At 33.5% G+C, this 25,175-nt stretch overlaps 1 protein-coding gene across 1 annotated transcript; it reads left to right on the top strand.

Annotated features, from left to right (window-relative positions):
- The first annotated feature begins 24,281 nt into the window (after positions 1–24,281).
- On the top strand, positions 24,282–24,626 carry LOC117930491. The gene has a single exon (XM_034851142.1). It carries the CDS (start codon positions 24,282–24,284, stop codon positions 24,624–24,626), a length of 345 nt encoding a protein of 114 aa, XP_034707033.1.
- Positions 24,627–25,175: the final 549 nt, after the last annotated feature.

The following is a 25,175-nucleotide window of genomic DNA, read 5'->3' as shown; positions in this document are numbered from 1 at the left end:
ATATAACATATCAAAATATGAAAATAAGATTTATAGGACCAAAAATGAATATGAGTAAACAAATATACAACAATAGAATGTTGAATAAACAAATATATTCAGAAAATCCCTCGTATGCCCTCCGACTGCCTCAGTCCAGTGACCAGTCCTTGGTCGTTTGCCTAGTGGGAGATGGATATAATCAGCGCACTACCAACTAGTGTGTCACAAAAGAAGCTCTTGCTTGTAGCTACCGATTGTTTCAGTAAATGGGTGGAAGTTGAATCCTATGCTAGCGTCAAGGACAAAGACGTAATAAAGTTAGTCTGGAAAAATATTGAGTGTTGGTTCGAAATTCCCCATGCCATCATCACGGACAATGAGTTGCAGTTCGACAATAGTGTTTTCCGAACATTCTATTTGAAATTGAACATCAAAAATCTTTATTCAATGCCCCAATATCCAAAAAGTAATGGACAGGTCGAAACAACAAACAAAACAAACAAAACCTTGTTAAATTCCTTAAAGAAACGGTTAGAAGAGATAAGGGGAAATGGGTAGACGAACTGGCTGGAGTATTATGGGCTTATAAAACAACCACACAACTTACTAGGGTCACTTTGTTTGCTTTGGCATATGACAAGGTGACTGTTATTCCGACCAAGATAGGAATTCCCACAGTTAGAACAATTGTGCAAGAAACAGGGATGAACAGTAGTCCGAATGGCCTCTTACCATCAGAGAGCAATGACTCAATACAACAAGAAAACACGATCGCGTTTGTTTCACCTAGGAGATTTGGTCTTGAGATGGGTCTTCGAGAACATAATGGAAATAGGAGCCAGGAAGCTTCAGCCTAATTGGGAAGGCTCATATATTGTAAGCAAGGTAGGAGAGTTGGGGGCATACTATCTACAAACAATGGACAACACATCATTGCTCCGCCCTTGGAATGTAGCAAATTTAAAAAAAGTATTATTAATAAAATGTGTATGCCTTTTGTGTAGATGGTCATAAGTCAAACTAAATGTAATTCGTAAACAGCTACGAGTTGATTCACAACCTATGAAAGGAAGCCAAATGACAATATCATATTAGCGCATGCCACAACTCTAGTCGACACAAGGGCATAGCCAAAGGAGCATAAACCTAGTTGAATAATGAACTCCCATAAGGGGAAGCCAAAAGACTTAAGCCAACCAGTGCGGCTAAAATTACCACAAAAGGTAAACCAAAACAAATACACACTACCACTAGAGAATAAAAAGTTCAAGTTTGTATTAATTTGCAAAAAAGAAACATAAGTGTAGACCCCTTTTGGGTGGTAAGGGCCCGGAGGAGGTGATTTTTCAAGGCTTCTCAGAGGGGGTAGGGGACCCCCAGCTACTGACTTATGGATCCCTTTTCTAGGCATGGACGTGCAGTTGCAGGTGGGCGGTTGGAAGCCCATGCTTGCTGATGCATGAACAGAGAGGTTAGTGATGGCTTGTTGAGGAAAAAACAGAAAGGAAGAGAGGGGAAGGGACTGGAGAGGGGGAACACGGAAAAAAAAACTGTTGTAGGCGAGCTTGAGGTAGGTCTTTTACCCCGTTTGATTCATTTTCTTCTGGTCTCTTCCTCATTTTGGGTTTACTTGGCATTGCTTATCAACTTGGAATGGATTACATGTTATATTTCATTGATTTTCTGGATTATTTTCTTGTTGTTGATCGTTGATATTGCTGATTATCATAGCACTCTCGCCATGGCCACTTTTATTACTCATCAAACCAGCCCACTACCCATTCCATGAATCTCATGCATGCATCCTACACCCAACACACCCCACGAATTAGCCACCACCTTCTATCTCTCTACTTTCCTCTCCTTTCGGCGTCTAAACCTCGACCCTATCGTCAAAGACTGAAGCGGATTCGCCATGGAAGTGGTGCCGTCAAGAAGCCTATCCATGTCTCTGTCGCGCTAGCTGCCAAGTCGTCAAAGTCCCGTCGCCGTTTCCGACGAATTCGAATGAAGAGATCACGGAGAGGCTGCTGGCTGAGACTCGTGGCGGTGCAGGTAGTGGAGGTGCACTGTCCGACGCGGCGAAGGTAGCAGCGAGCACGCGCGACGCGGTGGCGAAACGGCGTGAAACGGCTGCAGCTTGGACCAGCTTCGAGGGCTCCGGCGACGCCTCTCATCTCCGTCTCCTCCATCGTCACCGCTTGAAGAGGAGAAGAACACGTGATTGAACGGCCCCAAGGAGAGATGAGGATTGACTTGGGCCTTAGTGGGCTGGACCAGTAGAAAAGGTCCAGGTTTGTCTAGCTGGTAGAGAGTGCTTTGGGCTTGCCCACTAATGTCTTTAGACTTGGGCTTATATTGTGGCACTAGGCCCAAATTATGATGGATGATTGCTTTGGGTTTGCTCATGAAAACATTAGATTTGGGCTTGAGTTAGAGCCCAGGCCTAGTTCGTGTGGATGAAAGGCTCTATGCCAATCCTTCAAAAATCCTAAGTTTTAATTTAATTCTTGTTTAAATCATATTATCATAAATCAAATCATTATTCCGTATTTATTATTTATTCAAAGTCCAATCTATCAAAAAAATCCTATGCCGTAATTTAATTCTTCAAATACTCGTTTAAATCTTATGTCCATCAATGTGAATTATTATCTTATACATTCATTTATTTATCTAGCCTAATCCTTCAAAAATCCCATGTTTTTAATTTAATTCTTCAAATACTCTTTTAAATCTCATATTTATCAACTAGAATTACTATCCTATATTCTCTTATCTATCTATGCCAATCCTTCAAAAATCCTAAGTTTTAATTTAATTCTTGTTTAAATCATATTTTCATAAATCAAATCATTATTCCGTATTTATTATTTATTCAAAGTCCAATCTATCAAAAAAGTCACATGTTTTAATTTAATTCTTCAAATACTCTTTTAAATCTCATATTTATCAACTAGAATTACTATCCTATATTCTCCTATCTATCTATGCCAATCCTTCAAAAATCCTAAGTTTTAACTTAATTCTTGTTTAAATCATATTTTCATAAATCAAATCATTATCTCGTATTTATTATCTATTCAAAGTCCAATCTATCAAAAAAGTCACATGTTTTAATTTAATTCTTCAAATACTCTTTCAAATCTCATATTTATCAACTAGAATTATTATCCTATATTCTCCTATCTATCTATGCCAATCCTTCAAAAATCCTAAGTTTTAATTTAATTCTTCAAATATTTGTTTAAATCTTATTTTCATAAATCGAATCATCATCCCATATTGTTAGTTGTTCGAAGTCTAATCCATTAAGAAAATCCCATGCCGTAATTTAATTCTTCAAATACTCGTTTAAATCTTATGCCCGTCAATGGGAATTATTATCTTATACATTCATTTATGTATCTAGCCTAATCCCTCAAAAATCCCATGTTTTTAATTTAATTCTTCAAATACTTGTTTAAATCATATTTTCATAAATCGAATTATTATCTCATGTTTATTTAGTTATTCAAAGTCTAATCCTTCAAAAATCCCCTGTCTTAATTTAGTTTCTCAGTAATTCGTTTAAATCTTATTTTCATCAATTAGGATTATTATCTCATATTCGTCTATTTATTTAAAACCTAGTTCTTCAAAAATCTCTTGTTTTAACTCAAATTTTCAATCCTAAAAATTCTACAGTCCGTCTAAATTTTATCCTCATCAATTAGAATCATTATTCCATGTCTATTCAAAGTCCAATCTTCCTAAAACCCTATGCCTTAATTAAAACTTCAATCCCAAAAATTCTACTATCCATCTTTATTCGCCTAAATATTATTCTCGTTAATTAGTATTATAATCTCATACCTACCTATCTATTCAAAGTCATATCCTTTAAAAATCCAACGCCCTAATTCAAATTCTCAATTAGAAAAATTCCACTATTCTTTTTTTTTTTTTTTCGTTTAAACATTATTTTTGTTAATTAGTATCATTATTCCATGTTTATTTATTTATTTACTTCAATCATTAAAATTCAATTCTTCAAAACCGGATTTCGAAATTTAACCTTGAGACTCAAAAATTCCACCATTCACTTTTTATTCATTCAAATATCATCTTCGTTATCATTGTTATAAATTCCACGTTTGCTTATTTCTTTCTTCTAAAAATTCCAGTAATTAGAGTTCAATTATTCAAAGATCCGACTTCCAAACTTAATTTTCAAAATCTCACTATTCACTTTCATTCGTTCAAATATCACTTCCGTCAAAATCCGATTTTCCAATTTAATTTTTAATCTCACAGACCCCACTATTCACTATTCATCCGTCCAAATACCGTTTTGATTAATTAACAACATTATTCCATATTTACCCATTTATTTCTCTTAAAAATCTCATCATTAAAGTCTAATTCCTCAAAATTCCGATTTCTAAATTTAGCTATCTAAAATTCCAATTGTCCTATCTCCGAACTTAATTTTCAGTTTCCCATGCTCCAATTCCCGTATTTATCCCGCTACTTATTCATTATCATTATCCTTATCATCTTATTCATTATTTCTATAAATTCTGCCTTCGAATGATTTCTAAGATTTCCAATTTTTATACATCAACTTTCATAATTTCTACGCCTCAAATAACTTACGATTCAGATCCCTTTCGAAATTTAACTCCCATAATCTCAATTTTCGTAACTTAATTTCTCTTAAAAATCCCGAACTTTCAAATAATTCTTCAAAATCCCGATTTTCTTTCAAATTTAATTTCTAAAAGTTCTCATTCTTACATTTAATTCCTAAAAATCCAATTTTCAAATAATCTCTAAAACTCCCTTTTTTCAATTAAATTTCAAAAATCTAGTTTTCCTTCGAACAATTTTAATCCCTGCTTAGTGATACATGTAATATGTTTTGTGCTCTATATGGTGTACTAACCCTTTCTATCGATAGCGCATGGTGGCTCGTTGCCCAGGTATATACCCATTTTCCCTCTAATCGTTGTCTATCCATGTCTCGATTCTTATGTGTGCATGATCATTCAGGATATTCATTGATTTACTCATCAATTGCCATATCAGCTTCATTTTATTAGTAGAGACTCGACTTTAGGGACTTAGAGGGGTGCTATGGTCCTCATCATACCTTCCCGATAAGTAACCTGACCCCCGAGCCCGATCCGGTTTTTCGTAGATCACATTTTCTAAAACCAGGAGTCGCACTTAGGGTTTTTCTTTCTTATTTTGTTTTCCCCTTTTAAAAATAAAACAAAAATAAGTGGCGACTCCAAGTCAATTTTTCTTAATCAATAAAAATCATTTTTCGAAATCAAAATCGAGCTCGCCTTCGAGTGGGAAACGCACGAGCCGAAATACGGGGTCCACAATAAGACAAAACAAGCCAAAATTGGCTAACATCTTTACAAGAGAAATCCAAAACGGCCAAACGAAAAGCAAACAACATTATCAAGGGATCTTTAGCGCATCATTGTCGGTTGCTGCAAAGTCTTCTCCCATGGTCGAACTTTCACTTTGCTCAGCTCCTTCACTTTGCTCAGCTTTTTCGCCCAGCATAGTTTCATCTTCATCATCAAATGGAATGTTGGGGATATCATCAGTAATGGCATGTTTCTTCATACAGTAATGATAGCCATAAAAGAACATGTCATCAACTTGTTGCTAGTAAGCCACTTCCATATTTTTCTTCTCTTTGGTGAAGCCATCCCTGATCTGCTCAAGCTCCAGCTTTAGCTGAGTGCTTTCTTTCTTTGCCTTTGTCTTGGAGGTCTTTAAGACAGTATTGTTCAACTTCAACCGCCGGATCTTAGTCTAGAGAGCTTCATTTTTCTAGCTTGGTCTTCCTTAATAAACTTGCCCCCTTTTTGGCCTTCTTTCGAGCAGCAGCTTCAACTACTTTGGCCATCTCTAGGTTTGTCTGTAGTTCCCTCTAGCTATCCACATTTTGGGCCATGTATGCCCTAATTTTCTCAATCGCCCACAACTACTCAAAGAATGGGCATGTTGTCTCATCAAATTGCGGACCCCAACCATAATCTACTAAGAACCAAAGAGGAATCATGAGGAAAAACAGAAATAAATAAAAGGAATGAAGAATGACAAGATTCATACCACTTCCGCCGTTTGCATGGTCATGTAGTCCTTTAAGTGCATGACAGCCTCAATGGTCGCATTTGTAGTCTTATGCGGGACACAAGCCATGAAATTCTATGAAGGACCTATAGTTACATCTACTGGGATCCTCTCTAGCATCGGGAAGAGCTCATTCATGTGGGAGACAGGAGGCTCCATCTTGATGAACGTGGTGAAACGTTCCAACAAAACGTCTAGTTTTTCTTAGCTGAGCACATCAACAGGAGCAACCGACAAAGGTTGTGCGTTAGGCGTGGAATCATCGCCTAAGATAATGATCGTTTCCCCTAACTCATGAAATGGGATACTCTCCACATCCACTATTTTGAGCACAGATGGAGATGAAAGAACTTATGTTATAGGGGGTGTGACAGCGAGCTTGGAAGACGAGCCCTTTTCATCGCCCGTCTTCTATTTTTTAGCTAAGGCCTAACTTCAATGGCCTTGGACATCATTTTTTGTTGTCTCTCACGAAAGCTGACTTACAGGTTAGCAGTCATTTCGTCATCTTTTTCGTTCACTTCTTCAATGATAGGTGGCATGAATGGTTTGAATGTTTCACTTTGCTTGTCTCTCTTCACTCCAAGTGCTTTGTCCGAGTTGACTTAGGCCTCACAGGCTAGTGGACAAAGGGTGCTACCCATTTTTACTGGTCGGGGGACAAGACTTGACGCTGGTCGGAAAGTTGAGTTTGTGGCCTTACACAAGGTCCCTTTTTTATGTTCCTTTTCTCAAGCGTCCAAATGGGCTTGTCATGCCTCAGCGTCTGTAAGACAAACAACTTCTTAAAAAGGGAAGTCTTTCAACACGAAGTGTTCGCTTGACACTAGAGTTGGTGGTGCAAGCCAGAGAAAGACTGGAATCACAAACAACTTTGGATTTGCAATAACAAACTTTAGGTTATTCTCTGTTAGCAGCACATTGTGATTATGTTTTTCCTTACCAATCTTAAACAACTTGTTTATACGAGAAAAGGAAACTTTCTCCACCCACTCTACCAAGTGTCCCCCGTCTCTCCTTACTTATACAAACCAAGCAATTATTAGATTAGCTAAAAAAAAAAACCTTAATGTATAAATAACAAGAACGTTCAGTACTTGGGACCTCTAGGGATCGTGTAAGCTTAAACAGCTTGTTTGAACCCTCAGTTGATCCACTCCATGGACTGGACACTAGTACATGTCCTTTTGCTCAAGCTTTGCTAGAGTTAGGCAACCTAGTTGCAAACTACAAAATGAAATGTGAGCTGATAGGCTAAAGCGCTATTTGGGGCTCATCTTAATTGTATAGACAAATATAACTTCTAGCAAAGATAAGTCTAGTTGGTGTAGAGCATCTAAGACACTGCACCTCATCAAGATCCAAATGACGTTTGGATGAATGAAGACAGGTGGAATCTAAGAGAAATGCATAAATTGTTTCACTAAAGACAGGATAGACAGTCGGAGTCCCTTTGCAAAGTGTTCCTTAGTGAAGTAAACCATGTTATAGGGGAGTCCATCTGTGGATGAAGCCTCTCTGTCTACTAGCTGAATGAAGATTGATTTAGGAATGTAAAAACGGGCATGGAATTCCTGCTTAGACAATTCATCAATCGGGCGTTCCCTCATAGATCAATCAGATCTAGACGACTTAGACCTGTTGCGCTGAGACCTGCCACTTGTGGATGCAATCCCACTTTTTCCCATGATTGCAAACAAAACAAATGGTCGAATGAACACCTGTGCGGAAAAAGTGCTAATTAATCAACATAGACCTAAAAAACCTCCAACAAAGGGTCGTGTTCATCGCACACGAAGTGATGTGTCTTCTTTCTTACCCTATATGACTCAAGCATAAGACTTGTTGCGCAAGTCACATCTAAATCGATCCAAGCTGAAGGCAAAACCTATACCTGAGTCCAAGCAAGCTTCTGAACTCAATAAAATGTTACCGCAAAAAATAAATAAATAAATCTAAGCTCCTACATCACATCAAATTCGATATCAAAATTGATGTCAAAACAGATAAAAACTAACAAGTGATGAGAAGCATCAACACAAGTACTACTCAAGAGGCGCTTAACGACGGAAAAAGACCACGAAAGAGATATTAAAAGAGGAAAATATGCCTTGGAAACAATGTTGTGGCGACTGTAATTGTCTTTCGCTAAAAATAAACCGTCGAGGATGGTGACCGTAAGAGCCTAAAGCGTCGTCAGTGGAGAGGAAAATAGTAGAATAGGAAATAACAAAGGAATGAGTTATCTTAAAAAAAACAACCAACCTATATAAGGTATGGCTACGAGAATCGAGACATCATAGGGGCTATACCGCTTAACACAACATCTCGATTGATGTGACCACAACAAGTGAGACTTGGACATGTGGAGCATAGCACCAAAATGTTCAAATTCTTAGAAGTTGCAACTCTTCCAATTGGCCGTTTACTTCTTACTCGAACCCAGCTACAAGACTTGAGAGGCATTGTGGGACCCTTTATCCCTCAAGGCCACCTATGAAAGGTCGTCTAGATCAGTCATTTGAGGAATGTACCCTGTCAAGCCTTAAAGGCTATAAGGTCGTGTGACTGGTCTGTCTCACATTAGGATATAGACGAAAATCCTTAATTGAAAACAATAAGATTGGCGCATGACTGACCTCCCAGCATTTACTCACCTTTAAAGCGTAGATTGTGCACTAGGCACACCATAATAAATGCGGTCATTACAAGGAGACGTTTCATTATTGGCAGCTCATCAAAGCAAGACAGTCGTTATAGATTGGTAGTCAATGTCATAATATCGCATAATCAAGTGCAATTAAGGTACTATTAAGATACCTAAAAAGACGTTACATTTGAACAAGTATAAATAACCACACAAAATCCAAAAATGGTATGCTGCTTTCTTTCTGTAAACATCATTTGCTTGCTCAAACCAATCGCTGACTTAAGCATTGAAGGAGTGTACCCAGACAATCCGTCTGGACATTCTTTTTGTGCAAAGAACAAATTCGTCTACATCTTAAGCAAGTTAGACGGAGAAACGTAGTTAATTGTTCCATCTCGCCTTTAAGAGCTAGACAACCACCTCCATTTAGATTGTGCACCAACAACTGCCCTTCCGTTTTGTAATATTTTTCAAGTTTGAGGTACATTGATGATGACTAATATCACCCCTCAGAGGATTAGTCGGGAACTTCCAATTTTATTACCCAAAATAGCCTTACTTTTTTAATAGAAATTATAATAGCTTGTGTAAAAGTAAATTGTCCAACGGAGGTTAGTGTGAATGATTTTGGATAGGAATTGAATAACAGGTTTTGATGTTGGCAACAATTCAGCTAGACTGAGTAGGTTTCTTCAAAGCATGCCTTTCCTTTAAATAATAATAAAAAAAGATGGAACTTGAACTTTATAACCTCCACTCTTGCCCTTCTTTTTAAATAAAGTACAATAAGCTTCCTGTTTTGCTATGTCTGATGGCTATAAAATTTTGCTCGATGTTCAGATAAATTGCAATATGCTCAGAATGGTGATTGGTGACACGTTGCTCTTTTCATCTTTCCAAATAAGATTAATTAAAAGTCGAGTATATTGGTTATAAGGAGTGTTTCTATTTTTTTTTAGTATTTTATTAAAACTATTTAAAATATTTTTTAAAATTATTATCAAATATATTCTAAATTTATAATACATGAATCATGATAATTATTTTTTTTAATGATTAATGATAAAAAAATTTGAATTTTTTAAAATTATTATCAAACAAATTCTAAATTTATAATCCTTGAATCATGATAATTACTTTCTTAGTGATTAACAATAGAAAATTTGAACTTCCTAGATCAAGTTGAAAAATCAAAATCAAATGGCATGCTTCAAAAAAAAAAAAATCCTTATATCGTCTTTTACAATATCTTTTTCCAAATTAGTAATTGACATGCACTATGATTAATATTTTTAAACTTAGGCCATTAAACACTTTAATTATACCTTTTTTCAAGAATTAAAATTTTTTATAAGTAATTTTATTAAAACTGATATTGATTTAGAAGTAAAACTAAAGCTTTTTTTTTTTTGTTGTTCTTCAATCTAGTTAAAGTTTTTCAATCTTGTATTAATATTAAAGTTGTCATCTGCAATAAGCACTTTAATGTGAGAAGAGGAAAAAAATATAGGTTTCAAATATTAAAACCATGAAAGAGATGCACGCCCTTATTTTCTAGAGACAGTTAAATGACTTTGCCAATCTTCTAAAAAGCCTTCTGTGAATGAGATGCCTTTGTGAAGGGCATACCGAAATTACTTAAAAAATATAGTCAGCAATCTGTTCCACTGAAAAATGTCAAAAAGCCAGCCAAACACGAGAACGAAGAAATAAAAAAGAAATGGGAGAAAGCAACGAGAGGAGAGTTGGGTGGCCTTTGAGGACCTGAAGATGACAAGCTCTATGAACACATATTTTCTGGTCCCATCGATCACTACTATACTCCAAAAAGGGGAGATGATAGGGGAATTGGGCATCACACACACATACAAATAAATCGTTCACTACTATCCCAAAAAAGGGCAGATAAGAATTAGCATTCACACACACATACAAACAAATTGTTCGCTACTATCCTCCAGGAAGGGTAGATATGAATTAGAGAGATGATAGGGGAATTGGGCATCAAGCACACACAAAAAGGATTAGTTTCCTTGCAAACTCTTTATAAGACATGTATAATCACATATAGGAAAAAATTAAAATTATGTATGATCTTTCCTCTTATTTAGAAAAATCAACTAAGTTTTCACAATTTTCTTTCCTCTTATTTAGAAAAATTGCATTGAGACTCAGAACCTTTTCATGATATACAAATGTTGACCTTTACGGAGCTTGGAATCTCACAACCACAACTAATTACAAAAATGCCATAATATTCTAATAAGAAAAGAAAAGAAAAGGGCGTCTACTTTAAAACTTTTCCATTTGCTGTGATATTGCAGATCATCAAACCCTGATAGCTAGCTATGATTGGAATACTATATATATATATATTCACTGGATTTGGAATTACGGCTGGCCTTCCATTTTGAGGTACACTGATGATGACTAATGTCGGGAACTTTCAATTTTGTTCCCAAAATAGCCTTACGTTTTTTAATAGAAATTATAACAGCTTGTGTCAAAGTTGGTTAAAATTGTCCAATGGATGTCAGTGTGAATGCTTTTGGAGAAGAATTTGAATTACAAGTTTTGATGTTGGCAACAATTCAGTCCGATTCCTTAAAGAATACAGGTTACTTGGAAGCTTCATGGCGACATCATGGGTGGAAGAGGTTTAGCCCTTAGACCATTGACCGCTGGAATTTAATTTAATATCCTACGTGGATGCGGCAACACTTGTGGCTGCAGCTTAGTATACGGTGAACTTGCGAGACAGTGCCACTTGTTAAAGAAGACAAAAAATTTCACCAGATTCAGCAAAAGGTGATTTTTTCGCTGTCTATCCTCCTACCAAGGATGAAAATATTGGTAATCACGGATATATTGGTACTTCGATTTTATGGATATATCGGAGATATATCGACAAATATTCTGAAAAAAAATATCAGTATGCTTAAAATTGTTAAAAACTCATGAAAATATAAGGAAAATCTCATAATAATATAATTAGAAGTATAATGGACATTTTAAAGTTATTTTATTGAAAAATTTGATATATATATATATATATATATATATATATATATATATATATATATATATATATATATATATATATATATGATATAATTTACGATATTAGATGTAATTATATCATGCCGATGTATAAGAAATGTTAATTTTGTAATTGTTCTCATTATAAAGTCATATAAAATATTTCATTTCATTAAATATCAATAATTTGTACACATTAAATTCATTGAATAAACATATTTCATATTCAAAATATACTAGTTCATGTTAATTAAATAATTTAGCATGTTAATTAAATTAATTAAATAATTTAATTAAGTTAACTAGTTTAATTTAATTCTAAATGTGAAAATAAATCACAAATAATCATCTAAAATAAGCATATCAATTTATAATTAAATAATCAAATGATCCTCATGGAACCATGCGGTTATAGTATGACTAGCTTTCCGGAAAGTGATACGAAACCCACTTTATCTCTATGATAAACATTCAGTTACAACTACCTCCTAAACCCCCCTACCAAGTCATCAAGTTTAGTCTTAATTTGCGGTAGAAGTTGCTCCCGCTCCAGACTTACTTTAAGGAAAGATAGGATTGGGCAAGTCCGCTACGCTTGATCTTTGACCACACTTTACTTCCCAGAGTCTTAACTCCTAAGCCAATGAAATAAGTCAAATCCCATGTGTTGAGCATATAGCTATAGCTAACGTTTTTGCTTTGCTTGGAGATGGCCATGATGATGAAGACGACTATATGGCCAAGTGGTTGGAGCTTCTTTGCAAATTTGTCCCATGGATATTATGTACAAGATATTAAACATTGATGTCAAGCTTTTCGTAACTCGACTTTCAAATCAATGTGCAACCTGTTTTTATAATGCTTTTAGTTATTTTATTTTTCTTTAAATTTTTCCGTAGCTTTCGTATTTTGAAAATCCAATTATACACTACGAGAAACATAAAATTCCCTAAGTAAATATTATATGTAGGATCCACAACATTCCATTTGCATCGGAATTTAGCCTTTCCATCACATACTTAAGTTAAAAGTACATATTATGCAAAGTGACAACGTACATTAATATATATACTGATTTAATACCTGCATCCCTTACTCCTTTAACGAATAATAAAAAGGTTGCATATCCTTCTCATTTGGATATTTGTTTGGATCCCCACTTTCCCATGGTGTTGTCATTGTTTGTCCATATTGCTGAAATCCTGTTATCTGCACATGCACATTCCATTGTAAAAATTCAGGTGTCCTATGTCATTCCAATTATTCCAGCCAAATCATTAAATAATGCATAGATCAAATTCATTTCAAAAGTCCTTTTTTATTCCTAAGCTTACATTTCCAAATTCACCATAATCTATATATATGTCAGATTGGTCATTCGACAAATGCTCCCCTCGCATTCCTTGCATTTTCAACTAGTAAGTGTTGTCAATTCTTGTTGAAGTTGATGTTATCAATGTTTGTGTTCTTATATAACAAGGCAATTATACATACAGGTAAGGTTGCAAACATGTCAACTGATGAATTTGTTGAAGACATCGTTTCCATTTGAATGTCACATTAAGAAGACAAATTGCTTTCCTGCTACGTACTCATAATGCCATGAAAACAATTATGTTAGTCATTTATGTAAGTATAGCTAAACAAGTTCATATTTGTGACAGTTCATTACTAAATCTGACATACCATCTAACGCTGATGACTATTTTGAGGGATTCTAGGTTCTGTACACGTTCGAATTGTGTGACCCACTCTTTTACATCGACTACATCGTCTTCCTTTTTGAAAATTTGTTGCAACTTTGCCTGGATTTCCTTTGGTCTTCACAATATTTGGATCACGAACTTGGTTTGGACTTGTTGCTTCATCTCCCGCTACTTTCTTTCCTTTCAAATTACTGTTATAGAGTTCCTCCATTCTCACCGTCAAATTTTCTATTTCATTTTTCGCTTCTAGAAATGAAGATGACGTATCACATGCATAGTAGGAGAGCTTGTTGCACATCGAAATCAATGAACCATATCGTACAAACCGATCCATGTCGTTATCCGTCTGATTCTCCGATGCTGATCTTGTATGCATCTTTGCTAACTTTGTCCGCCTCTTCAAAATACATGAGTGATGAATCTCTTCCAAATGCTCCACCTTCATAACAACAACCATGTGGCAACAAGGGATGCCAATTGACTCATACATCATCTTTTGCAATATCATTTTCTAAATTACTAATTGATATATGATTGAAACTTAGGCCATAAAACACTTTTATTATTCTAAGTCGTATTTTAATTCATTTTTCAAGAGTTAAAAGCTTTTTCAAGTAATTTTATTAAAACTCAGAATAATTATTTATCGTGAAAGATTTTTTTGGTCATGTCAATCTTATGAGAGAAATGATTTTTTATTCATTAAATCTTTTATAATATTAATTATAATTTTATTTTAATTGAAAGAGACAAGTACAAAAATATGTCAAAACAATAAAAGAAGTTAGCAGCGGAGGGGTTCAACGAGACTTAAGAGGGGAAGAAAAAAAGTTATTTTTCATAATAAAAGTCTTGTATTATTATTTAAGTTGCCCTCTGCAATAAGCACTTCAAAGGACTTATCGAAATTACTTTAAAAAGTATGGTCAGCAGCTCAGCATTCTGTTCCATGTGAAAATTAAAAGGAAATGGGAGAAAGCAACGAAAGGAGAGTTTGGGTGGCATTTGAGGACCTGAAGATGACAAACTCTATGAACACATATTTTCTGGTCCCATTGACGACTACTAGACTCCAGAAAGGGGAGATGATGGGGGAATCGGGCATCTCACATACACACATACAAACAAATTGTTCACTACTGCCCTTCAAGGGCAAATATGAATTAGGGAGATGAGGGAATTGGGCATCAAGCACACACAAAAACAAATTGTTCCCAGAAAATACCACACCAAAGTATATCATTTTTCATTTACAAATTGTTCCCAGAACATGCCACAAACGTATATAAATATAAAAACACGAAAGTAGTAGTTATGATAACATCTTCTGGAAATCATCAGTAAGTGCTACACCTGCGGTGCAACGATTACAATATTAGCTTCCAAATCTTCGTCTTCTGAACTCGGCTCCTCTTGTTGAAGATATGGCTCATTGGCTTCCACGCCTGTAACTTGTCGTTGACGGCTTCCACTGATTTTGATGATGATGATGTCATAAACCGGAATGGTAGAGGCCATGGCTCGTACCCACAGTAGAATATGGAGGAGCCAAGGAGACCAAAAAGGTGCTAGCACGAGAATGGGATAGGTATACCAAAAGAGCGTCTGAGGGAAAAAGAGGGAGGCCATAAATGAGAGGGTGATGGGGAGAGAGAAGACTCCTAACCGGAGACGGACGCAGATAGCTGATGAGGTATGGACTGAAGCAGTGTAGGGAACTTCAATATTGATGGAGGTGAAGGAAAAGAGTGCGAGGATGAGAAGAAACAAGCACAATTTGATCCAAGTGAGATGATCGATTGCGTAGAATGGGTCCCAATCATCATTCCCAGGCAAGGCTACTAGGGACTTGAGGCTGTTTATCAGGAATGGGACACATAGCCTTAGATCGAAGTTGTTCATATTCAATAGGCAAGGAATGCCTGCGGATGCGGGGCTGAATGGGCGAGGGAAGACAACGAAATACGCCTAAAGTGAATCTTACAAGGACACGAGATGTGGCATTGTCTGCAATTTCAAAAATACCCCGTATCTGTGACGTGGAACACGCGTTTGAAGCTGATGTGGGATTATCTAGTGTTCTCTACATGTAATTTCAAAAATACCCCATCTTTGAATCGGGATTAGTCTATCTTTTCGTATGGGGTAGTGGTTAAAATTGTCCCAAGCGCCCCCAGGACCGACCCGGGTGGGACTTCTCCCACTCAAGCTAAAATCATTAGATTGGATTATAATTTATAACGACCTGGGTCAAAGCCACTTTGCTGCAACCCCCCACTCATGCCGGAAAGGATTTTGAAAATGCAGTAGTTTTTTAAAATATTTATTGACACATAACACTTTTAAAATTCTTTTCAAGTGTCCTTCCCATGGTTCAAATTAAAATTATGTCTTAACAAGACAAGGTTTTTGGGTACTTGATGCTTTTTCATAAAATATGGAACACAAACTTTAGATCAAAGTAGTACACATTCAACTGATTAGAATTAAGAAAGGCATGAAGAGAAGGTTTCTAGGGACATGATGCTGTTTATAAAATATAGAACACAAACTCTAGATCAAAAGAGTACATATTCAACTGATTAGAATTAAGAAAGGCATGCAGGTGATGGGGTGCATATAAAGTGATTTAATAAATCGTATGCGACGATTTTTTTTCCGGATGTTGAATGTCTTTTGGTCGGTTCACGTGCCATTTCCACAACCCTAATTCATCATCCAAAATTGTCCCCATTTTGGAATGAGGACTAGTCTCTGTTTTGATATTGGCAGAGGCCAAAATTGCCCAAGCATGCGGATGATTGCAATATTATGCCAGAGGCATCTTGCTTTTGAAGAGAAATTTCTACGAGCTGATGCGTTAATATCTTAATGATGTTCAAAAATCGTTGAATGTCCCAATTTTTTAATTGATACTTGCAGTCACAAAAAGGCCAATCGAGTACATGTATGTTAATAAGCCACTTACGTTTCTACTTAGTCACGTAGGTTTAAGTTTCGTAAGGTCAGCTTGGAAGAGAGTTCTAGTCCAAAATTAATGCAAGTTGCTTTTGAAGACAATTTTCATAAGCTTTTATTTCCGCAATTGTTCTAAAATTTAAAATTTTTTTTTTGCCCTATGATTTTAAAAAATAGCTTTTTATTTTTAAAATAGAAAACTATATTTAAAAGTTTATAACAATGTTTAGCCATTGTTCTCTATTTCTAATTTTTAAAAATAAAATAAAATAAAAAACAATTTTTAGAGAATAAGTCGAAGTTATTTTTACTAAATTTTAAAAATAAAAAAATAAAAAAAATAAAAAATAAAAACCATAAAAATAAATAAATAAAATTGAGTATAATATCATTGTTTTTCTCTCTGGCTCTACAATCTAATACAAAAATTAAAGGTTTTCAAATATGATCTTCCTTGTTTTTAAAATTTCTTTTAACTTCTTTAAAAATTTTCATCAAACAAACAAATTCTAAATCAAACCATATTTAATACATAAAATTTATTAACTTTCAAAAATAATTTAAAACTTAAATTGATTTAATTTTAAAAAGTCATAAAATTGAATAATATTAGAAATTCATAAACTAAAATTTATTTTAATTGACTTTATTAGTTTCTTGGTTACATATATCATATTTTTATAAGTTTTTTAACTAGGCAAATAAATTCCAAATTAAATAAAACTTAATACGTGAGATTCATTAATGAGCACAGTAATTTTTAAAAATAACTTAAAATTCAAATAATAATCCAATTAATATGAGAAATTTATGGACAAAATTGATCTAAAATGACTCTATCGTTTCTTTTTTATTAATACTAGAAATTTATGAATAAAATAAGATCACAATAACTCTATTATTTCTTTTTTGCATATAATTATATTTTTATATAGTTTCTCACTAGAAAAATGAACTTCAACTCAAATGATAATTTGCATTGAATTTATTAATGGATTAAACTAATTTTAAAAATAATTTGAAACTCAAAATAATAATAATAATAATAATAATTGAAAAAGTAATAGATCAAAACTAATATATTATAAGTTGTGATGTTATTGTTTCTCCTATGCATAACTATATTTTTGGAATTTTCTATTAGGTAAATAGATTATAAATTGAGTAAAACATAATTAATAATTTAAATTCTTTAATGAATTTAAAATTTTTAAAAATAATTTTCAATTAAAAAAATGATCTAATTAATTACAAATTAAATCAAACCATTTTAGAATATCATATTCATAATTGAATACTAAATGTGTGAATGTAATGAAAAACTTGGCTCATTTACATGTTAAAAAAAGTTTTTTTTTTCAATAAAATATTATTAATAATTATTATTTTAAAATAATTATTATTCATTTTTAACAAAGAAAAAAAAGAAAGAATATGTTAATATTTTTATTTTTCTAACATATACTAAAATAGTAAATTATTTTATGACAAAATAAAATTTATAATTTTATTATAATATTACTATTTATGTTTTACTAATCATTATTTATTTTTTAATTAAAAAATTATTTTTATTTTAATAAGACATGAATTAAATTTAATTAATATTATTATATAAATTAAATTGATAATATTTCTACAAAATAAAAACAGAAAAATTATTTTTAATAACTTATCCAAACAAGTTTTTTGTTTTTTGTTTTTAAAAATAACTTGTCAAACATGTAAAACTCCAAAAAATAATCTTTTATTCTTTAATTTAAAAATATTTTTTAAAAATAAACATTAGAAAACATAGCAAAACGATCACCTATCTTTTTTTCCATTTTTCTTTTTTACCTAAAAAATATCCCTTTGACAAAAATGTTCTCACTTTTAATTAACTTCTATTTTAAAACTAAAGATGAGAAGTATTAGATTTATAAATTTAAGTCATTTCATTCATTTTAATCAATTAATTCTAAAATATTTGTAATATGTGAATGGCTTCATTAATCTTTCTCTTATAAACTTAATTTTTCTTTTAAAATACCCGACTATAGAATCTACTAATGAGATTTTTTACTTAAAATTTTCTATTATTTGACAATACAATGTAATAATTTATTTCTAAATTAAACATTATTTAATTAAGTCTCAAAAGTAAAAAAGAAATAAAAATTCAAACTCAAAATTAAAGAAAACATACAATTGAAAAAATTATTTAATAAAATGTCAAACAAAATTACCAAATTTTAACATTATTAGAAAAGTCATAATAATACTAAAATTTTACATTTGAAATAAAAAAATAAATTGAGATATTGCATGCGTGAGAAGAATTAAATTAAATTTATTCTTTTTGAGTACAAAGTTTCTTTTTATTTTTTATTATTTGAAAAACTCTAATAGGTATAAAAATATTTTTTGAATTAAAATATTTTAAAAAATAATTTTAGAGAGAAAATGTAAGGGAAAAAAATAGAAAGGAAAAGTAGAAGAAAATGAAAAGTGAAGAAAAATAAAAAATATATTTAAAGTTAATAAATCATTTGTATATATTTATTCAAACTCATTATATTTATTTTTCTTTAGTATATAAAGATTAAATAATTTAAAAATACATAAATTTTTAATTAATTTTAATTATATATCAAAAATTTTCTACTTTACATAGTAAAACGAAATATGAGAAAACTATTTTTTTTAACATTTTTTTTAAGAACCAAACATAGCATTTGTTTAAAATTGATTTCAAAATAATAATGCTTAAAAATACTCTCTCTTACAAAAAAAAAAAAAAAGTGAACTCTTATGCCTTTGCACTTAACTTCTCATTGTTCGATTTAAGAGTATGAAAAAACAAAGACTAACCTAAAAAAACACAAACAAAACAATTGAATGAAAAATAAAAATGAATTTGGCATTTCTAGCTAAGTCATTTTTCTTTTCCATATGGGGACCAAATTTCCCCGACTAAGTCGATGTTAAGTCTAAATTGAGGTGGTCTTCTTATGGTAGGGGCCTTGAGGCATGGTGTGGGTGGACCGTGTCAAAAACTTTAAAAATTTAATATAAAAATAAAGGACAATTCTTGAAATCTTCATGGCGATTGGCGACACATGATTAAGTTGAAGTTATGGATAAGAAGTAGCTTTTGATCATTGGTCGCAAATTAATACACTTATTTGTCTTATTGCAATGGTTTTATTTTTCTTAATAAAAATATAATTTAATATCCCATGTGGCGACATTTGTGTGGTTACTTGGTATACACTGATATTGCAACTTGCAAGACAGTACCACGTGTTAAAAGCAAGGAAATAACATCACAAAATTCCATAAAGGAGCCTTTTTCCCACCCATCCTCCCTCCAAAAAAAAGCAAGACTTCACAAAATTTCAATTAAATTTTTTCAAGGTGTAGTAGATTTGAAATTATTTTTTGAATTATCATTATTATATATATATAAAATTCTCTTGGATAACTGCAATAGTGGATTCCAATGGTAACCCAATATTCCTACGTGGGATTACACCATGTTAAACTGGAGAGAAAAAGAGAGGAGAGAGAGAGAGAGAGAGAGAGAGAGGGTGATTCCACGCTTACCCACTCGACACTCTCTCACATGAGCAAAGAGAGACAAATAGCCGCATCGCTTCAGTCCATGTCTACTAAAGAAAGCCATCTTCTTCAAGTCATCGTATGCTGCCATGTGTTTTTTGTGCTGCGTGTTTCCTTCTCTTCTCTTTTTCTTTTTTCTATTACTTTCGTGCATGCATTCCAAGGACGGACCCACCTGGTGGAAGACAATCTTACCCCTTCTCATACCACCTTCTTATCGTCCTTGCTTTTGATTTTGTATGGGCATATTTGGAAATAATAGCTCATTAATTAAAAAAGTTGGTGCACTAATCACTCATCAGTGCCACAATTATTTTTTCCTGTTTTGGGAATTGCAGAAATCATATTGGAAGAAGATCTTACGATTAGTATACTATTCCCAACCGTTGCCAATATCATGCTATTCCCCACCCCCTACCTCCCAACCCCCCCCCCCCCCCTTTTTCTCTTATTTTTCTTATTATTTTTTAAAAAATAATAAATATTTTTCTTTATATTTTTTTAAAACTAAATAAAACCATTTTTTTCTATATATTTTTTTCTTTTCTTAGCATTTTTCGGGAACAAAACATATCATTAAAGAATCAAGTTATTTTTTTTTATCAAAAACTCCATATTCAATGTTTTTATTCTTAATCACTAAGAAAATAATTAACATGATTCATGGCCATGGTAAACTTAATTATTATTATTTTAAGAAATGAAAGGGAGAGTGAGCGACGTTCATACCTATTTTTCTTGCTCACTCAACCTTTTTCATACCTATTTTTTATGATTAGTTTAACTAAATCATGAAAAATAATACCTGTTAAGTTCTTATTAACTACTTATATGGTTATCTTTTCATAGGGGCAGTCTCTACATGCAATTTCAAAAATACCCCCTATCTTTGAATCGGGATTAGTCTATCTGTTCATATGGGGAAGTGGTTAAAACTGTCCCAATCTCATGCGGCCTTTGATTGTTATTGTAAAAGTTGATTGATGTTGACGGTTGTCAAAATCTCCAAAATTTCCTTGTCCTTTTCAAAAAGGTCGGTGTTGGATTCGTGATGTGGTTGCCACCACAGGTGACTGTGGCTTCGCGTCAAACCGCCACCTCATCGTCAGATTGCGCCGACTGGCGCCCCACCCTTAGATTGCGCGCCCCCAGGGCCGACCCGGTGGGACTTCCCCCACTCAAGCTAAAATCATTAGATAGGGCTAGCCCATAGATATGGATTAACGTTTTATGGTACATGTATAATCTAATATAGGAAAAAAAAAATTAAATTATATATTATATTTTGCAAAATCAACTAAATTTTCATAATTTCATTTCATTTTATTTAGACACTTATATTTGTTAAGAACATGATTTACATATTAAATGTAAATCTTATAAATCTAAATTTTTAAGAAAATTAGTAATTCTATCATGATATCAAAATTTGCTTTCATACAGAGGAGGTTTCGTATATTTCTTTATGTTGGATAAGAATCCATAATTCTCTTTAATATTAAATTTTTAAGAAAATTGGTAATTAAAAACTATTAAGCATCCATTAAGATAATGTTTTATTTAATTGAATAAAATAAGAACGAGGATAGAAATAGAGTTGAAGATGAATCATAATGTTATATAATTTTAAAAAATAAAATAAAATTTAACAAAAAATATTTTTATATGTATAAGAATGTTTTTTTATTATTATTATTCTCATATCTAATAAACAATAAAATGAAAAATAAATGGATTTGGCATTTTTCCTGTTATCAAACAGTAATCAGCAGCCTAGAGCTGGTGGGCAAGCCATGATCATTTTAGTTTTACATTTCCATTTGGGGACTAAATTTCCACAGCTAAGTCAATGTCTCTAAACCGAGGTGGGGGCATGGTGTGGGTGGAGTCGTGTAAAAAAAATTTTAGGAAAATTCTTTGAAACTTCGTGGCAACACATGATTAAATTGAAAATATGGATTGGAAGTAGCTTTTGATCATTCACTGCCGATATTTCTCTTATTGCAATGGTTTAATTTTTTTATCTTTAAAAAACATGATTTAATATCCTATGTGGCAACATTTATGGTTGGTTAGCATAGGCTGATGCTGTAACTTGCAAGACAATGCCACATGTAAAAAAAAAGGAGAAATAATTCGATAAAATTCCAAAAGCGGAAGGAGCCTTTTCCCACCACCTTCTCGGACCCATCCTCCCTCCTAGGACGAAGGGCCACCTCTCTGCATTAGTGGGACAAAAAATGATTAGAGCCTAAAATTACGTAATTTATTGAATGATAACAAGGTTACTGTTGTAGTGGAAAAAGTTGCCTTCTAGAGTCTCCTTTCAGTTCTTTCTTTTTATACAAACCTGAGGTGGACGCGTGTCATGTCTTAAAAGACGTGTCCATAACAGAGAATATTCCTTTCAAGATCGTCCACGAATGGTTCCTACTCATTATTCGTTTTAACGAGCACACGTTGTGTATACTCGAAGTTCGTGCGCATGAGCGCATGAGCACACGGAGGGTGTACTTGAATCCTATGTCCATTACCATTATCATTAACTATTTCTAAAATTCATCCATGCTTATTATTAGGAAAAGTTCCTGTTTTTGCCATTGTTTAGATGGTGTTTTTTCATTTTCATTTTCTATAAAAATTTGAGCTCAAAAAATGAAAAAAAAAAAGTGAAAACAACAATTTAGGGCCTGTTTGTTTAGTGTTTTCAAGAACTGTTTTCTGTTCTTGAAAACAAAAAATACCAAAAACTCGTTTGGTTGAGAGAGTCATTTTTGTTTTTGTTGTTTCCCATGTTCTCAAAATGGCACTGTTTAGATAACAACAAAATGTTGTTTTCCTCGTTTTTTTTACTGTTTACAGAACAAAATTAAACAAAAAAAAACAATCTATTCTCCGTGTTTTTTTTTTTTTCTTCCCATTCTCATCTCTTCTCCAGCACAGTCGCGTCGCCTCTTTCTTGATTTTTCCCGTTTCTCAGTTTTGATTCAGGGCTCGTGAAATTTAAATCCAATGGCACAATAGCAAATAGACCCCTAAAACGGATCCAGAAAACACAGGGAGCAAAAGAAAAGCAATTTTTTTTGTTTTCCTTGGGGTTTTGCATGGATTTTCTCGGAAATCAAACGAGGATGAATTTTCCCAGAAATTGAACGGGCATGGATTTTCTTGGGAATCAAACGGGGTTGCAAAAAAATAAAAATAAATAACAAGATTAGATTAGTACCTGGGAGGATTGAGAGTGGCAGAGGAAAATAGGGCCTTTTTAGGGATTTTCTCGTCTGGAGGGCAACTTCAGAAAAGGGCTTCAGAAAAGGGCTTCTTGATGCCCGAGTGAGAAAAGGTCATTTCATTATTTTGAGAGAAGAGATAAAAAAAAACTTAACAAATCACGATAACAAGTTTATCTCAACTTAAGAATATGCTATAATTTTTCATAAAGTTAAAGATTAAATAAAAAAATATTAATAAAAATGATTTTATTATGTTTGATTTATTTTAAAAAAATATAAAAATTATTTTTATTTTAAAATTAATAAAATAAATAATTTTTTTAATTTAAATGAACTATATATCTAAAAAATATTTATAAATTTATAATATAAAATTACTTGAAGAAAATATTTTATTAATTAGAAAAGAAAAAAAAAACATCTTTCAAACGTGTTTTTTGTTTTATTTATTCTAATTTTTTTTTTATTAACTCAACTAAACATGTTTTTTTGTTTTTGAGAACAAAAACTGTTTTTTAAAATTCAGTTCCCAAACACAATTTTTTTTTTTAAAACACCAAAAACTGTTCTTAAAAACTGTTTTCCAGAACAGTTTTCAAAAACAGCAACCAAACTAGGGATGGCAATGGGGCGGGTTTTTTCGGGTACCCGCCCCGCCCCGCCCCTAATGGGACGGGGTTAAATTTAAATAAACGGGTTTGGGACGGGTTTGGGAATTGTTTAAAAAACCCGGGGCGGGTTCGGGCGGGTTCGGGTATGCCCCCACCCCGCCCCGCCCCGCCCCGATTAATATTTCTTTTATTCACTCTTCCACCATTCTGGGTATGGCTTCCTGTCGCCGGAAACCAAAGAGCACCAGCTCTTCTCCATTTCTTGGCTTCCCTCACCTCAGATTCTTCCATTACTGCCGATTGAGATAATCTATTCATTGAAATTTCCTTCCCGCACTTTTAAAATTCTACTGTTATCATCATGTTTACTTCCAAGACTCACCGAAGAGGACAGGAAGAGAAGAACCTGAAGGGGAAGCTGGCCCAGAGATCGTCGTCGTTCCACTCCAGTATTCCGATGACTATGACCCCGCAGGCGGAGCTTCGCCGTCCAAAGACCTTGCTGGACCTGCTCTCAGGTAGGAGTGTCTCTGGACTGTCGCCGGAGAGAGGGCCACGATTGACCAAGTTGCTGCTCAATCTCACCGTTCAGAGGAGTTTAGGGCCAGTCCAGGTTGTGATGTCGCCGGATTCAACAGTCGGAGATCTGATCGCGGCGGCACTGTGGCAATACGTGAAGGAGGGGCAGCAGCTGTTTCAGTTATGAATTCAAAAAAAAAAAAAAAAAAAAAAAAACGGGGCGGGCGGGGCAGGTATGGGAATTTATCATACCCGTCCCGCCCCGCCCCGCCCCGTTTGATTTTTTAAATGGGACGGGGATGGGATTTGTTTTGAATAAACGGGGCGGAGTTGGGATGGGGGCGACCCGTCCCGAACCCGCCCCGTTGCCATTCCTAAACCAAACAGACCCTTAGTGTTTTCAAAATTTTCTTGAAAAGAATGAAAATTGTTTTTTAAAAGTTAAAAATAAAAACCGAAGTAAGAACACTTAAAAAAATATTTTTAGACAATAAAAACTAAAAAAAAATTAATATTTTCCAACCAAATGCAACAAAAATAAATAAATAAGAAATGTATTCAATTTTCTATTTATACCCCCATTTATATGCAAAGGAGAATAAATTCCCATACAAAGAGATATCAAAAAAAAAAAAAGGAACATTAAATGCCGGTCTTTTCTGTCTTCCAACCTTTTTTTATTTAGTGTGTGTGTTTGTATGAAGCTTGTACACGCGAATGAATGAAAAGAAAAAAA

This window comes from Vitis riparia, chromosome 2 (genome assembly GCF_004353265.1).
Source record: "Vitis riparia cultivar Riparia Gloire de Montpellier isolate 1030 chromosome 2, EGFV_Vit.rip_1.0, whole genome shotgun sequence".
NCBI classification, from domain to species: domain Eukaryota; kingdom Viridiplantae; phylum Streptophyta; class Magnoliopsida; order Vitales; family Vitaceae; genus Vitis; species Vitis riparia.
This window is presented reverse-complemented; position numbering and strand designations above follow the sequence as displayed.

Excerpts from the sequence above, each read along its gene's own strand:
- LOC117930491 (XM_034851142.1), top strand. The coding sequence starts at position 24,282 with ATGTTTACTTCCAAGACTCACCGAAGAGGACAGGAAGAGAAGAACCTG.